This window comes from Ornithorhynchus anatinus, unplaced genomic scaffold, assembly GCF_004115215.2.
Source record: "Ornithorhynchus anatinus isolate Pmale09 unplaced genomic scaffold, mOrnAna1.pri.v4 scaffold_264_arrow_ctg1, whole genome shotgun sequence".
Lineage (NCBI taxonomy): Eukaryota > Metazoa > Chordata > Mammalia > Monotremata > Ornithorhynchidae > Ornithorhynchus > Ornithorhynchus anatinus.
The window spans coordinates 1,546,003-1,563,019 of NW_024396743.1; the positions used below are offsets into that span (position 1 = coordinate 1,546,003).

General features: G+C 57.5%; 1 protein-coding gene across 5 annotated transcripts in view; it reads left to right on the forward strand.

The window, feature by feature from the left end:
• The window catches only part of SEPTIN9 (septin 9), a 106,649-nt gene that overhangs the window by 13,186 nt on the left and 76,446 nt on the right, over window positions 1-17,017 (forward strand). The window contains exon 1 of one of the 5 annotated variants that reach the window (XM_029056819.2): window positions 392-471. The exons of 3 other annotated variants lie outside the window; for them this stretch is intronic. In XM_029056819.2, coding sequence (XP_028912652.1) covers window positions 450-471 — 22 coding nt within the window. In that variant the 5' untranslated portion in view covers window positions 392-449. Of the gene's footprint in view, window positions 1-391; window positions 472-14,707; window positions 14,844-17,017 lie in introns of those variants that run through there. One more of the 5 variants, XM_029056818.1, reaches the window with a different exon arrangement.

The following is a 17,017-nucleotide window of genomic DNA, read 5'->3' on the forward strand; positions in this document are numbered from 1 at the left end:
ACCGAGCGCTGTCGCTTTAAGACGGTCTCACGGAAAATCGGACTTGTCGGGACTCCTGCCTGCTTGGGGTGGGCTGTGGGGGCCGCCGGAGTGTTCAGGTCACATGTCCAGCCTCCTCTCCCTCCCTTCCCACCCCTCCTCCTCATTTCTCCTCCTCCTCCTCTTCTTCTTCTTCTTCTTCTTGTCTTCTTCTTCATCTCTCTCCCCTATTTCAAAGAGACAATGCTGCTTCAGTTTGGAGCACAAACATATGATCAGCACATGGAAATGTGGTAATTTGGATGCATTCATGATTGCAACAGATTGAAGAAATTAGACCAGACAAAGAACTTTGTGGAGGAGGAGGGAGGGGGGAGGAGGGAGGAGGGAGGGAGGAGGGGGTGAGAAAGGGGACGCCTCCCGAAACAGGGGCGGCCGTGACACTCAGCTGCTAAATATATCCCGTAGTAATGGAGAGAGACCGGATTTCAGGTAAGCCAACGACTCTTTCTTATTCGTCCCCTCCCTCCTTCCCCGGACTTACGGTTTTCACACGTGAACGGGAGCGGCCGAGCTCCGGTTTTACTCCATTTAAAAGAAAAAAAAAGGTTCGCTTTTTTCCCCCCCTTTTCTGTTGGATCCCAGTAGGTTCTCTGAGTGTCGTTCCAGAAAGGGGTGTGGGGCAGGTCTCCAGGTCTGGCTTTGGTTTATGTCTGTCTGGCTCTCTGTGGCCCTGAGTCTGTCTCTCTCTCTCTCTCTCTGTCTCTCCCCCCTCTCTCCCCACCCCCGGCCCTCTCCGTCTCTGCTTGTCTCTGTCTCTCCCCTCAGATCGTTAACTGCGGAGGAGGGGGTGGGGGGCGGTCAGAGAGGCGGATTCTGCTTGGATTTAAGGATCCTTTGTAGTTGGGAGGTTGGTCGGTCATCTGCGTGTATCTGGCTGGCCAGGCGGCCAGCAGGGCCAAAGGCAGTTTTCAAGGTTGTTCCGTGTTCTGTCGTTCTCCCCCCGCCCACCCAGCCACTCCTGAAATAGCCCTTCTCTCCCTTCCTGGGAAGCTCGGATCAAGAGGGAGGGAGGGAGCCTCTCTGCTCCCCAGGCCCGGGCTCTGGGGAGGCTCGCTTGCCCACCCACTCTCCCCCAGAGAGCCAATCTGGGGGATCTGCTTGGGGCTAGGGCCGAGTCGGGGGGCGAGGGGGTTCTAGCCCGGTGAGAGAGAAATCCTTTTGGGGGTGGAGGTTGGGGTGGGGAGGGTGACCGTAGTACCCCGGGGTTCCCTGAGCGAGCGGAGGGCCGGGCCCGAAGCGAAGCGGGCCGGAAACTGCCACAGGAACCGGGCCTGGGCTGAGGACAGGTCCGAGTCGGGGTCTGCACACCTGGGCTGGGGACTGGGCCTGGGGCCTGCCCTGCCAGACCCCCTGCTGGGGGCAGGGGTGCCAGCCCAGGGCTTCTGGGGAGTTCTCTGCCTGCGACTGGGCCGGCAATTCGGTCACCCCCGCCCCCCTCTCACCCCCCAGCAGCTCCCCTTTTTTGGCACTGGAGGCAGGCTCCTCTCCTCGGGGAGTCCCGAGGAAGCGTCCTGGTTTGGGAGCGTGTTCTGGGAGCCGAGAGCTGTGCCGGTCGGTCAGAAGGGCAGCCGCTCCAGCCCCGCTGGCAGGGGCCACTGCATATGCGTGTACATGCGTGTGCACCAGTGGGTGTGCGTGCCCGCATGGCGGACGGAACCGTCGGGAGGAGGAGAGGCGACGGAGCTGGGTCAACGGGCAGCGGCCGATGGCGAGACAGCTCTAAGCGCGCCAGTGACCTCGGGCTGCGGGGCTGGCTGGTTTCTTCAGGCGTTGGCCTGTGTGGGCCCCAGACCTGTCTGGAGGGCAGAGGAGGGGTTCGCTGGGGTTTGCCAGAGGTGCCGAGGACCCCCGAGGACCCCCCCGGGGACGTCACTGCGGCAGAGAAGCTGGGCCTGGTCCGGGAGCCCTGAACCAGCCAGTCAGGGCCTCGGGGGTTCTAGTCCCACCTCTCCCTCTGGCCTGCTGGGTGAGCTTGGGCGAGTCACTGAACTTCAGGGCCTCAGCTGCCTCATCCGTCAAATGGGCATAAGATCCCTACTCCCTCTCCCTCTGTGCCGCACGGGTACTGCGGCCCAGCTGATGATCTTGAACCCAGCAAAGTGCTCAGCACAGAGTTTGGTAAATTCCCTCTAGACCGTAAGTGTGTTGTGTGCAGGGAAGGTGTCTGATTACTGTTATATTGTACTCTCTCAAGTGCATAGTACGATGCTCTGCACACAGTAAGTGCTCAATAAATGGTTGATTGACTCCATCTATTCAAGATAGATAAACAGTAGTTATTGCTCATGAACTGAATGCAGAGCGCTGAACTCACAGTGCTTGGGCGAGCAGAAGGCAGGATCCGTGCGCCCAGGAGGCTTATGGTCTATTGGGAGAGACCCAGATAGACGCCCCCTCCCCGCCCCCCCGATTCTGAATAAAGAGGGGCAGTTGGAGGAAGAGCCCGGGAAGACAGACGGTATTGGAGAGTCCCCATGGGGCTGAGGAGGGGTGCCTTGCTTCTCGGTGCCTCAGTTCCCTCACCTGTACAATGAGGTTCTCGCTCCCTCGTGGACTTGGGCAGTCGCTCTGTCCCATTCATTCATTCAGTTGCATTTATTAATAATAATAATGAAGATGGTATTTGTTAAGCGCTTACTCTGTGCCAAGCACTGTTCTAAGCACTTGGGGAAATACAAGGTAATCAGGTTGTCCCACGTGGGGCTCACAGTCTTAATCTCCATTTTACAGATGAGGTAACTGAGGCACGTAGAGGTTAAGCGGCTTGCCCAAAGTCACACAGCTGATTGTGTGCAGAGCACTGTACTAAGTGCTTGGAAAGTACAGTACGGCAATAAAGGGAGACAGTCTCTGCCCACAAGGGGCTCACAATCTGGGTGGGTGGAGGAGGAGACAGACATCAATACAAGTAGACAGGCATTGATATAAATAAATATTCATTCAATAGTATTTATTGAGTGCTTACTATGTACAAAGCACTGTACTAAGCGCTTGGAATGGACAATTGGGCAACAGATAGAGACCATCCCTCCCCGATGACGAGCTCACAGTCTAAACGATTCAATTCTAAATAAAGAGAATTATAATAGATTTATCCATATATACGTAAGTGCTGTGGGGCCACTGTCCCATCTGATTGTATTGTCACCCCCGCTCTCAAGTGCTTAGTGCAGTTATTGATCAGTGTGGCTCAGTGAAAAGACCCCGGGCTTGGGAGTCAGAGGTCATGGGTTCGAATCCCCACTCTGCCATTTGTCAGCTGTGTGACTGTGGGCAAGTCACTTCACTTCTCTCTGCCTCAGGGACCTCATCTGGAAAATGGGGATGAAGACTGTGAGCCTCACGTGGGACAACCTGATGACCCTGTAATAATAATAATGTTGGTATTTGTTAAGCGCTTACTATGTGCAGTACACTGTTCTAAGCGCTGGGGTAGATACTAGAGAAGCAGCGTGGCTCAGTGGAAGGAGCACGGGAATGGGAGTCGGAGGTCGTGAGTTCTAATCCCGGCTCCGCCGTTTGTCAGCTGTGTGACTTGGGGCAAGTCAGTTCACTTCTCTGGGCCTCAGTGACCTCAGCTGGAAAATGGGGAAGAAGACTGTGAGCCCTGCGTGGGACAACCTGATGACCCTGTATTTACCCCAGCGCTTAGAACAGTGCTCGGCACAGAGTAAGCGCTTAACAAATACCAACATTATTATTACCTCCCCCCGCACCCCTCCCCATCGCCCCCGGGGCAGTTCTGGAGGGGAATCGAGCGCAAGGCGCCTTTTGGCCAGCAGGTGGCAGTGCGAGATTCCCAATCCGCACCAGGCAAGGACAGGACACTTAATAATAATAATAATGATGATAATGTTGGTATTTGTTAAGCGCTTACTCTGTGCAGAGCACTATTCTAAGCGCTGGGGGAGATACAGGGTCATCAGATTGTCCCACGTGAGGCTCACAGTCTTCATCCCCATTTTCCAGATGAGGTCACTGAGGCACAGAAAACAAAAATGACTTGCCCACAGTCACAAAAGTGGCAGAGCCGGGATTCGAACCCATGACCTCTGACTCCCAAGCCCAGGCTCTTTCCACTGAGCCACGCTGCTTCCCCATTCAGTCGTATTTATTGAGCACTTACTATGTGCAGAGCACTGTACTAAGCGCTTGGAATGGACAATTCGGCAACAGAGACAATCCCTGCCCAGTAATGGGCTCGCAATCTAAACCCCGCATCTATCCTCCTGCCAGGCCTGCGTGACTTTGGGGGCGCTTTGGGGGCAGGCGGCTGATGTCTTGCTTCCGGTAGACGTTCCTTATTGCTTAAGAATAATTATTGCGGTATAAGTTAAGCGCTTACTATGCGCCGAGCACCGCAAGGAGGGCCCCCCCCCCAAGTATGCATGGCAGGCCTTACATTTGGAGCAATATGGGGACAGACAGTGGGTGTCTTGCTTCTGCTGGACTCTCCCAAGCGCTTAGTAAGAATAATTGTGGTGTTTGTTAAGCGCTTATTATGTGCCAAGCACTGTATTAAGTGCTGGGGTAGACACAAGACCATCAGACCCCCTTCTAGACTGTGAGCCCGTTGGTGGGCGGGGATTGTTTCTATTTGTTGCTGAATTGTGCTTTCCAAACGCTTAATATGGTGCTCTGCACACAGTAAGTGCTCAATAAATACAATTGAATGAATGAATGAGTAAATCAGGGTCCACATGGGGCTCCCAGTCTAAGGAGGAGGGAGACCAGGGACTGTGTTAGAGAGATGTGGGGTTGGGGGGCAGTGGGAAGCCCGGACCTCCGATGTTAGAGTGGTCTGGGGCCCCTCCTGCCGGCGCCTCGATAACGGAGGAGGGTGAGGGTTGGGGTCGGGGAGAGGGGGCTAGGCCAGGTCAGGGGCTCCTGCGGCTTTGAGCTCCGGGGGCGGGGAATGAACCGTGGTTTCCTCGGCAGGGTTGAAGCAGCGCAGACCGCCCCACCGCCATCGCCCACACGGCTCGTCTCCTTCTCCGAGCCTCGGCCACCGGCCCGGAGAATGGGGCTCTTTCTCTCCTGGTGTGGGCAGTGGGGTGGGTCTGCCACCATATCTGCAAAATGGGCAGTGGCCGGGGCTGCTGGGGACACAGGAGTGGGTCCTCTGCCATATAATCATCATCATAATACTACACAAACACACACATGCATGCAAACGTGCTAACACGCATGTTTTTGTTCATTCAATCATATTTCTTGAGCGCTTACTGCGTGCAGAGCACCGTACTGAACGTTTACGCATACGTACGCGTACACAGCCACCCGCCACCTTCCAGGCCTGTAGAAGGATTGAAAGTTTGTGCTGAGTTTGGCTCCCCAACCCACCCCGCCATCTCCATCCCATCTTGGGACTCCTGTCGTATGTCGTATGGAGGGACTCCTGTCGTATCCTCATACGGAGAGCCTTTATTGCGTGCCATGCCTGTGGAATACTCAAGGCACTTCCTCTCAGAAAGCTGTGATCCCTTGTTGCTGAGCCTTTGTTTTTACCTCAACCTGGGCCCTGGCAAGAGAGCCTCCCCTACCGCAGAGCTAGCGGACCGGGGGGAGCCCTGGAGGGGAGGGGGTCCCTGCTCTTGCCCAGCTCAGAGACCTGTCGGGGTTGGGTGGTGAGGCGGAGGCCCTGGAGGGCAGGGAGGCCGAGAGAGCGGTTTGGGATGAGGTAGCCCTCTTAGCAGCCCTTGAGGTGCCCGGCTGTAATGGGGCATCAGGACCCGGCCTCTTCCCCGGTCTCCACCCGGGTCTCTCTCTGGCGGACCCAACGGGGAGGGGGTGGATTTCTCCGGGCCCTGGGCCTTTAACTCCCAGGGCAGGGCAGAGTGGGGAGTCCTGTTCCCAGGGTCTACAAGACCCCACACACCAGCAATAGCCAATCCAGAAGAAGATGCCTTGCCCCCACCCCCAACACGTGTGTGTGCGCTTGCTGTGCTCTCCTGTACAGGAAATGAGTCACTGCCGCCCGAGAGGTTGGATGCCAACAACCCGGCAGTGCAAGGGTTACTGGAGTTTACCAAAGGAAAAGGAGGGCGGGAGCGGGAGGGAGGAAAGAGGGGCTGGAGCAGATATCAGGCGCAAAGGCCTCCTCCTCAGCCGCTCAACGGGTCAGGCCGGGTCAGGCCGGAGAGGGACGCGGGGTGGGTGTCCGCGTGAGGGCCGGCCAGAGCTCAGCCCCATCCCCCAGGCCGAAGGAGGCACTGTCCCTCTCCCGTCCTTTGGGAGGGAGACGAGGGTGCAGCAGCCCAGTTTGGGGTGCGCAGACCCCCGCTCTCTGCGTTGGAAGGGCCCTCGTTACCGGGGATATCCGCAAACGTCCTCTCTCCGCAGGTTGGGACTCTTAACCTCGCCCCTTCCCCGGACCCTTCTCCCCTCTGGGTGCCGCCCCACGCTTACATGCTCACACACATCTACAAGCATGTGCACACACACAGACACACAGAGTCACATGCACCCGCGCACTAGTGCACATAGGCACGTAGCCCCGCACACGCGCACTGTGGAAGCGAGAGGAAACGGGGGTCCGGGAATGTTTCTGGCCCCACCTTTGGCAGCGGGACCTGTTTTTGTTGCCGGCTGAGAAGGAGCAGAAAGCTCGGCTCCCGACGCGCTTGAGGGCTCGGCCCAGCGGGGCAGGACCGGGATCTGGGTCCGGCTCCCGCCTCTCGCTGGAAGAGGGGCTCCCGAGGCTGCAGGGGGCACCCATCTGGGCCCGCCGGTGGACCCGCAGCCAACGGGGCAGACCTCTGCCGGTGGGGCCATCCTGAGGGCAGATGCGGAGAGTTACCCCGCCAGTTCTTTCTCCTGTGCTCCTTCCCCACCATCAGCTGTGTCCCTTGGGGGTGACCTCCGCCCCCACTAAAGAGAGACTGCCCGCTCCCCCGACCCATCCCCTCTATGGCCCTGCCGGCTCCCAAAGGTGTGGAATCGATGGGGGCTGCTCAATTGTAGCTCAATTGCTGAATTGTACATTCCAAGCCCTTAGTACAGTGCTCTGCACACAGCGCTCAATGAATACGATCGAATGAATGAAATGCTCAGCCGAGGGAATCGGGCAGGCTCCGAATCTCTCTGGGTCTCAGTTTCCTTCTCTGTAAAATGGGGATCGGATCCCTGCTCTCCTTCCTCCCTCTTAGACCGGGGTCATCCCATCTCTACCCTGATGCTCGGCCCATGGCTTGGAACAGAACGAGCGGTGAATAATGACTATGACATCAATTGGGATTAGCAGGAGTAGTGTTGTTATTCATCATATTTGATAATGTGGTGTTCTAATAATAATAATAATAATAATAATTGTGGTATTTGTTAAGCACTTACTAGGTGCCAAGCACTGTACTAAGCGCTGGGGCGGATACAAACAAATCAGGTTGGACACAGTCCCATCCCATGTGGGGCTAACACTCTTTTACCTCTCCGTCATGGTCTCTGCTATAGTTATCCCGAATGGACCGGGCCCCCAGACACATTCTGGTGCACACGTTTTCTCTATGTCTTGTGCTCGGGGACAAGTGGAATTCTTATCCCTCAAATGGCGTGCTCTCCTAAAATAATTTCCTGCTTTTTTACCACGGCTGCTGCAAGTGACTTCCCTCTTCTATTTTGCCGTCACCCACCCTAGGGCTTGCGCTTTCTAGCCGGGGGTGCTCTTTGGGGTACACGGCCCTGTGGCTTTCCAGACCCGGAATCCTGGGAAACCATTAGAGTGGGGACTCCTCGAGGTCAGGGAGTGGATCTGGCGATCCTGTGGTTTGCTCCCGAGCTCTCAGTACAGTGCTCTGCAATCAGACGTTCACTAAATCCCCTGGATTGATTTCAGTTTTAAGTGCTATATTGGCAGCATTCCTCTTAGCCTCATCCTCACAACCCCTTGCTCTCGCTCGTTCCCTGCCAGGCGGGCTCCCGTGGGCCCTGGGGCACCCTGAGTATTGGGTTCAAGGGACACCCTGGGGGAAGGGCGCCTACCCTCAGGCCGAGTGGCCCGGCAAGGCGGTGGCCCGGTCAGCACCTCCTGGATCCCACCTCCCGGGCTGTCCAATCACCCTAGGGCTCTGAGGAGTCAGGGAGGTCTCTAGGGGGCTGGGATGGGATGGCACGGGTCGGGCTCGGGAGCCTGAATCTCCACCCCCTTTCTCTCCGAGCTTCCCGGCCCTCGGGGGGCGGTGGGTCCCTGGCTGCAAGGTGCGAGGCAGGAAGGAAGGGGCGGGATCGGCTCTACTTCCCGACCAGATGCTGCGCCCGAGCCGGACATTGTTCTCTCCCGGCTGCGGGAAGGCCGACCTGCAGGGCGGACGCTCCTCTGCCTTCATCCCGGGCTCTCGGTTTTCAGAAGCCCGGTCCCGTGTGCGCTTGTGTTTGTGTGTGGACCTGAGGGTGTTCGTGGGGAGTGGCCGAAGGGTATCTGGTATGCTCCAGGGCCACCAGAGTTGGATCAAGGCTTGTGACGTTGGCCTGAGGGGAGAACTTGGGGTGATGGTAACTCGTCTCTAGACTGTTATGGGCAGAGGGACGTGTCTGCTAATTCTCTCGTATTAGACTCTCCTGAGCACTTAGTACAGTGGTCTGTACATAGAAAGCGCTCAGTAAATACCATTGATTGATTGTTTTCATTGAACCATAAGCCCCCACCATAAGCCCCCTGAGGGCTGGGACCTCTTGCCTCGTTTCTATTATACTGTACTCTCTCAAGCACTCAGAACAGTGTTGTGCACATGAGCGCTCAATAAGTAGTAGTTGCATCGGCATTTTTTGAGTACCCCCTCGGTGCAGGCCGCCAGCATTCCGGAATAGTAGGGTTGGCGGAAGGCGTTCAATGGATTTGGGTGCTGTGAAATTAACAGGGGAAGGCTTCCCGGAGGAAGTGGGTTTTCCGGAGGGCTTTTGATTATGGGGGGAACTGTGGTCTGGCGTATTTGGGAAGGGAGGGACTTCAATCAATCAATCTACGGAATTTACTGAAGGAAGGTGGTCTTGGAAAATGTACTGCCCCCGCCCCCCCCCCCCCAGGCTGGGAGCCCCATGTGGGCCCGGAACTTTGTCCTCCCTGTTGATGTTGTATCCACTCCAGCGCTTAGTACAGTGCTGGGCACAGAGCGCTTAACAAAACACACAGATAGTTCCTCTCTGGGCTTCAGTTTCCTCCTCTGTTAAAGGGGGCTAAGAAGACACTGGCTCTCCCCCATTCCCTCCCTCCCTGTTGGTGAGCCCGCATGGAGCAGGGACTGTGTCTGATCTGATAATCCCCTTTCACTCCCAGTGTTCCTAACAGGGCTTGGCACTAGGTAAGCGTTCTGATAGCGTAACCAAGAAGAAGAGGCAGTCACCTGTCTGGGTAGGTTAGGTGTTCATTTGCCGGAAGGCAGGGAGCTGACCCCGATGACCCCTTGCGCACCTCTGACCGGGAGGGGCCTCACGGGTCACCTGGGCCAGGTTTCTGTGATCCGGAGTCGATTCCGAGCCCCGGGCTCATTCCCACATGTGGGCAAGGAGCATTCTAGGAGAAGATGGAATCTCTCGGTAGTTCCCCTGGCCCCAGCGAGGGAGCGATCGGGCAGATTGGCCTGGGGGATATCCAGCTCCCCCTTTTTCTCTACTCTCTGCCACTATCTTGGACCCACCCCAGTGCTCGGTACAGTGCTTGGCACCTAGTGAGCGTTTAACAGATACCACAATTAGAATTTTAGACTGCAAACCCCAGGTGGGACAGATCTGGTCACTTTGGATTTTCTCCGGTGCTTGGCACCACGTGGTAATAACAACAGTAATGTGATGATGATGATGATGGTGGTGATCCAAGTAGCAATTCCTGACCAGCAGAGGGGTGAATTGGTCCAGTCTGACCAGAATGGCCTGGAGGCCTGAGGTGGACTGGGCATCCCGTGCAGAGCCTCCCAGGCACAGGGCCCCCCTCAGAGTGGCAGGACCTTCCAGGGCCTGGCTCCGGGCCCGGCAGTTCCTCTTGTGGGAAGGAAGGAGGGTACCCTCCTGTTGGTGGACTTGGGCTCGGCCCTGGGGGGGTGACTGAGGCCTGGTCAGCCTGGACCAGCTCTCGTGCTTGGAGAGACTGGCCTGGTTCAAGGGGTGTGGGCCGGCCGGCACAGGCCCAGTGGTGGCTCGCTTGAGGTCTCCCAGGGCAGGACCGGGCACCGGGGTGGGCAGCGGGTGACCCCTCTAGGGTCACTGTGGTTACCGACAGGTCCCAGAGCCGACCTCCTGCTTCACCGGACCCCCGATCTGCCCACCCCCTCACCCTCCAGGGGTCTTTTCGGCTGGTTCAGCCTGGTGGCCGGAGGCCGGTCCCAGCCCCCTGCCCCATCTGACCTCGCTCCGGAGACCGTAGGCCGGGCCGCGGGGGCACCCGTAGTGCAGAGGGGGGCACGTCAGACCACGCTTTCGTCACCCAGGGCCACTCTGGTTCAGATTGCGATTTTGCCCGCGGCTGGCCCTGCCCACTAGAAGCTCATCCCTCCCGTGGATGTGTCTACGCTGGCGGGATGGGTGGATGGAGGGAGCTGCGGAATCCCCGGGCAGACGCAACGGTCCGGGAAGGGCCCCCAGGGCGGGCAAGGGATGGGAGGGCGCGGTCGGGCCCGAGGAGGGCAGCGACGTTGGTCCAACCCGAGATCCGAAGTGGGCCGGGGTGGGAGCAACTGAGATGTCTGTGGTTTTGCAGCCTCCTTCTCCGCAAACTCGCTCGGCTGAAAATAGCTCCCAAAATCTGAAGCACAACGAGGGCAGCGGGGAGGGACGGGAGGAGGAGGAAGAGGAAGAGGAGGAGGTGGTGGCGGCGGTGGCCACCCGGTACCTCGAGGAGGGGGGAGGCCGAGGAGAGTCCCACATTCCCTTCTATGTTCAAAACAGCGCATTCCCGTTGAGGTGTCGCTGCTCCACCCGGACCCACGGGCCCAGGCCGAGCCGGCTGCCTCCGTGGAGCACGCGGGCGGCCACGTGAGCCCGCCCTTCTCGGAGTTGGCTGGTGAGACCATCTCTTCAGCCGGGCCGGGGCCTGGGGGTGGTCCCCATCCCCCGCGGGCTTCCAGGCTCAGAGGGAGGGCGAGCGGCCATCTGATCTCCCTTTTACGGATGAGGAAACTGGAGCTCAGAGAGGTGGCGGGACTTGCTCCAGGTGACCCAGCGGGTCAGAGGTAGCTCCGGGACTAAAACCTGGGGCTCCCGGCCCCCAGGTCCGTGCTATCCCCACCAGATGGTATTTAAGTTCTTACTACGTGCCAGGCACCGTACAAAACCCTGGGTAGATGCAAGCCAATCAGGTTGGACGCAGTCCGTGTCCCACATGGGACTCACAGTGTTAATCCCTATTTGACAGACGAGGTAACTGAGACACAGAGAAGTGCAGTGACTTTCCCAAGGTCATAAAGCAGATGAGTGGTGGAGTCGAGATTATAACCCAGATCCTCTGACTCCCAGGCACGCTTCTCTTTTAAGCGCTTACTATGTGCCAACCATTGTACTAATCCCTGGGATAGGTACAAGATATTTATGTTGGACACAGTCCCTGCCTCATATGGGGCTGACTGAGTAATGTACATGTATTCATTATATATATATATATATATATATATATATATATATATCCCCACCCACCTAAGGTTTTGAGGAAGAATATCAATAGATAAGTGTGGAAGGGCTGGTGGCCGATGAGTTATTGTGAACAGCAGAGAGGGAGTTAATCAGAGAAGGTTTGTTTGAGGAGGTGGGATTTTATGGGGGCTTTGACCTATTGCTCTTGTCCTGCCTGGGACTCCCTCCCCCTTCACATCCGGCAGACTTCCCTCTCCGCTCCCCACCTTCAAGGCCCTTTTGCGCTGGGCCCTTCCCTGATCGATCTTTTATCTTCCCACCCCTTCCCCGCCCCTTCTGCCACTTCCCCACTTCCATCATCTCTCCCATCATTCGGATATATTCGCTCCTCCTCCGCTCCTCACCCCCGGCACTTAGGTACTCTCCCTAAACTCTGTTGCCAACCCCCCCAATAATTTATTTTGGCGTCTGCTTGGCTGTAAGCCCCTTGAGGTCAGAGGTCGTGCCCACCGACTCTTGTTCTTTCCCAAATGTTTAGTACAGTGCTCTGCACAGAGAAAGCACTTAATAAATTCTACAGAGAAGCAGCATGGTGTGGAAATAATAATAATAATTATTAATTATAAAAAATAATAACAATTATATTTGTTAAGCACGTACCAAGCCCCGCTCTAAGCACAGGAAAGATCCCCAGCCTTGGGAGTCGGAGGACTAGCGTGGCTCAGTGGAAACAGGCCGGGCTTGGGAGTCAGAGGTCACGGGTTCGAATTCCGCATCTGCCGCTTGTCAGCTGTGTGACTGTGGGCAAGTCACTTAACTTCTCTGTGCCTCAGTGACCTCATCTGTAAAATGGGGATTAACCGTGAGCCTCACGTGGGACAACCTGATGACCCTGTATCTACCCCAGTGCTTAGAACAGTGCTCTGCACATAGTAAGCGCTTAACAAATACCAACATTATTATTTCCTTTCGGCTCTGCCACTCGGCTGCTCTGTGACCTTAAGTCATTTCACTTTTCTGGGCCTCATTGGTAAAAAGGAGCTTCAATACTTCTTCTCCCTCCCCCCTCAGATTGTGAGGCACAGGGACTGTCCAACCTGATTTCCTTTCCCCCTTCCCCTGCCCCCGAGTGGTTAGTACCGTGCGATTGCTTAGGACTGCGCTTGGCACAAAGTAAATCTTTAACAAATTCCACAATTATGATGATGATTATTAATGTCGGAGTAGTTTGAAGGTGGGGAGAGAGTCTTGCAGCTCTGCCCGCGGGTCTGGCGGATCTGGGCAGGGAGGTGGGGTAGGAAGTTCCACGCTGAGGGGCACAGGGTGGGCGAGGAGATGGAGGCAGGACTGTGGGGCGTGGGAGCTGCAGAGAGTGATGATGATGGGATTTGTTAAGGGCTTACTAGGTGCCAAGCACTCTTCTAAGCAATGGGGTAGATAGGAGGTAATCAGGCTGTCCCACGTGGGACTCACACTCTTCATCCCCATTTTCCAGATGAGGGAACTGAGGCCCAGAGAAGTGAAGTGACTTGCCCAGGGTCGCAGAGCTGCCAAGTGGTGGAGGGGGGATTAGAACCCACGACCTCTGACCCCCAAACCCAGGCTCTTGCCACGAAGCCACGGGTGTGTGTGCAGGGGAGGAGCCGGGGAGAGTGGATGTGGAAGGAGGGATGAGGGGGTGCCGGCTGTGGGTGGGGGGGCTGGGGGGTGGACTCTCGCCCCCAGCTGCCTATTTGTTATCCCATCCCCTGGCAGCCCCCGGACTCTCCTCTCCAAAAACAACTTTGGGGCCACGTTCACCCTTTGAGGGCGGAGAGGCCGGGCCTGGGCCCGGCTTTGGATCCAGCGCTTAGAACAGGGCTTTGCACCTGGGAAGGGTGTAACAAATACCATCATCATCACTATTAAGAGAGAAGCAGCGTGGCTCAGTGGAAAGAGCCCGGGCTTGGGAGTCAGAGGTCATGGGTTCCAATGCCGGCTCTGCCACTTGTCAGCTGGGTGACTGTGGGCAAGTCACTTCACTTCTCTGTGCCTCAGTTCCCTCATCTGGGAAGTGGGGATGAAGTCGGTGAGCCTCACGCGGGACCACCTGACCCTGTATCTCCCCGCTTAGAACAGTGCTCGGCACATAGTAAGCGCTTAACAAATACCAATGTTATTATTATTATGGGGAGGCGGGGCTTCCACGGCCCTGCATCTGCAGCGTGGCTCGATGTCAAGAGCCCGGGCTGGGGAGTCAGCGGTCATGGGTTCGAATACCGCCTCTGACACTTGTCAGCCGGGTGATGGTGGGCAAGTCACCTTCTCTGTGCCTCACTTCCCTCATCTGGGAAATGGGGATGAAGTCGGTGAGCCTCACGCGGGACCACCTGACCCCGAATCTCCCTGCTTAGAACAGTGCTCGGCACAGAGTAAGGGCTTACCAAATACCAACATCATTATTATTATTAAAATGGGGATGAAGCCCGTGAGCCTCACGGGGGACCACCTGATAGCCCTGCATCTCCCCCGGCGCTTAGAACAGTGCTCGGCACAGAGTAAGGGCTTACCAAATACCAACATCATTATTAAAATGGGGATGAAGCCCGTGAGCCTCACGGGGGCCCACCTGATGACCCTGCACCTCCCCCGGAGCTTAGAACAGTGCTCTGCACAGAGTAAGCGCTTCCCAAATACCAACGTATCCCAGCTCCACCACTTGTCAGCTGTGTGACTGTGGGCAAGTCACTTCACTGGGCCTCAGTTACCCCTTCTGTACAACGGGGATGAAGCCTGTGAGCCCCACGTGGGCCAACCCGCTGACCCTGCATCTCCCCCCGCGCTTAGAACAGTGCTCTGCACAGAGTAAGCGCTTCCCAAATACCAACGTTATTATTATTCTCTGGCAAAGGCAGGCCACATCTGGGCCGCCGCTGGGAGGCTGGGGGCCCCCCTCCCGGTGACCACCCCCCCTCTTGGGGGGACCCGCCCCCGCGTCGGCCGTGACGGACGGGTGCAGCGACCAATAGGGCCGGAGGTAGGGGGCAGGGGGCGTGGCTTGGGGGGTGGGCGAGGCCTGCGAGGGGGAGGGGCGCGCTGGCTCGGCCCCCATTCATTGAGCGGGCGCTCGGGGCCCAGGCCGGTCCTCACGGCTCCGCTCGGGCTCGGCCCTCGGCCGGGGGCTCCACCCGACCCCCCCCGACCCCCTTCCACCATGGCCGACCCCACCGTCAACGCGCAGCTGGACGGGATCATCTCGGACTTCGAAGGTGGGTGTCCGGGGGGAGGCTTTAAACTGCGCACATATGGAGACGCTCAAACAGTCGCCCTCCCCCCCCCCCCCCAGTCTCTCCTCCTCCCCCCGCACTGTCCGGTCGCCGCGTTTTATTGTTCAGTAGTATTTACGGAGCGCTTACTAGGTGCAGAGCACTGGACTAAGCGCTTGGAGTGGACAGTTCGGCAACAGAGACCGTCCCTCCCCAGTTCATTCATTCAGTAGTATTTATGGAGCGCTTACTAGGTGCGGAGCACTGGACTAAGCGCTTGGAGTGGACAGTTTGGCAACAGAGACAGTCCCTGCCCAATTAATTCATTCAATAGTATTTATGGAGCGCTTACTAGGTGCGGAGCACTGGACTAAGCGCTTGGAATGGACAATTCGGCAACGGAGAGAGACCATCCCTGCCCCATTCATTCATTCATTCAATAGTATTTATGGAGCGCTTACTAGGTGCGGAGCACTGGACTAAGCGCTCGGAATGGACAGTTCGGCAACAGAGACAGTCCCTGCCCAATTCATTCATTCTACAGTATTTATGGAGCGCTTACTAGGTGCAGAGCACTGGACTAAGCGCTTGGAGTGGACAGTTTGGCAAGAGAGACAGTCCCTGCCCAATTCATTCATTCAATAGTATTTATGGAGCGCTTACTAGGTGCAGAGCACTGGACTAAGCGCTTGGAATGGACAGTTCGGCAACAGATAGACAGTCCCTGCCCATTGACGGGCTTACAGTCTAATCGGGGGAGACGGACGGACAAAAACAATAGCAATAAATAGAATCAAGGGGATGGACACCTCATTAACAAAATAAATAGGGTAATAAAAATATATGCAAATGAGCGCAGTGCTGGGGGCGGGGGGGCTAGTTTGGAGCCGACCTCGCACCCCGCACTGAGGGCCGGACCCGGACGCCCCCTCCCCCAACCCCCCCCCCCGGCCTAGATGCGGATTTTCTCGATGCCGGACTTTCTCTTCTCCGTTGCGGGCAACGGGAACGGTCCCCTGGGGAGGGGGGAGGTCCTGGCCCGGGGCCACCTCTCCCTCGCAACCCCCTTCTTTCCCCGGACTCCCTTCTCCCAACTTCCAAACCCCCGTTTGGACCGGGACGAGACCCCCGTGTCCCTCCCCCCCCCCCCCCCCCCCCCCCCCCCCCGGTTGCGGGAACCCTGCTGCGCCTTTTCCCGCTCCTCTCCCGCCGAGGGGACCCGCCATCGAGCTCGGTGCGGGGGTGGGGTGCGTGTCCTGCGTGGGTTTCGTGTGTGTGTTGGGCGTGGGGCGCCTGGCCTTCCCGTCGCCGAGGGATAAATAGGAGCGGGCCCCAAGGAGCAGCTGCAGTGAGAAACACTGCGTAGTTGGAGGAGTTTCGGGGCCGGGGCGGGGGCTGGGCCTGACGGCCGCGGGCTCCTTTCCGTCGGCCTCCCTCCGAGGGGCCGCAGCGCACAGCGCAGTGCAGAGCAGGGCGAGGACCGGCCCTGTCGACGTCTCCTTTTCATGCGGATTCCACCGAATTGAGCTCCTCATCCCCGGGACCTCGATCTGCTTCCCAATAGGCCCGCGGGCCGGGACCACCCTCCCGCGCCGTGGGACCACGGGGTGGGCGTCATCCCTACCCACTCCTCCTGTCCTGCCCCTCACTCTGCCAACTTTGGACGCCCCGACCCCCTGGGGCTCTGGTGACGGGGGCAGGAGGAAAGGGGGTGTCCTTGCCCTCATTGGCTTGTCGGACCCCTCCCCACGGTTGGGGCAGGAAGATCCCAGTTTGGGGTGGGGGTTGGGGGAGGGCTGGCATCACACCATGAGTCCCAGGCCTGCCTAGGCCTTGGGCTTTGCTGGGCGAATCCAGGGGCAGGGTCACACGGAAGGGTGGTCTCAGTAATAGCGGTGACACTATTGAGCAGCCTCCGGGTGCGGTGCCTTGTGCCAGTAGAAGCAGTGTGACCTAGCGGATAGAGCTTGGGAGTCCTAAGGACCTGATTCCGGCTCCTCCCCGTGTCCGTCGTGTGACCTTGGGCAAGTGACTTCACTTCTCTGGGCCTCGGTTACCTCACCTGAAAAAAACTGGGTTAAGACGGTAGACCCCATGTGGGACCTGGACTGTGCCCAACTTGATTAGCTTGTATCTGACCCAACGCTTAGTACGGTTCGTGGCGCATAGTACACACT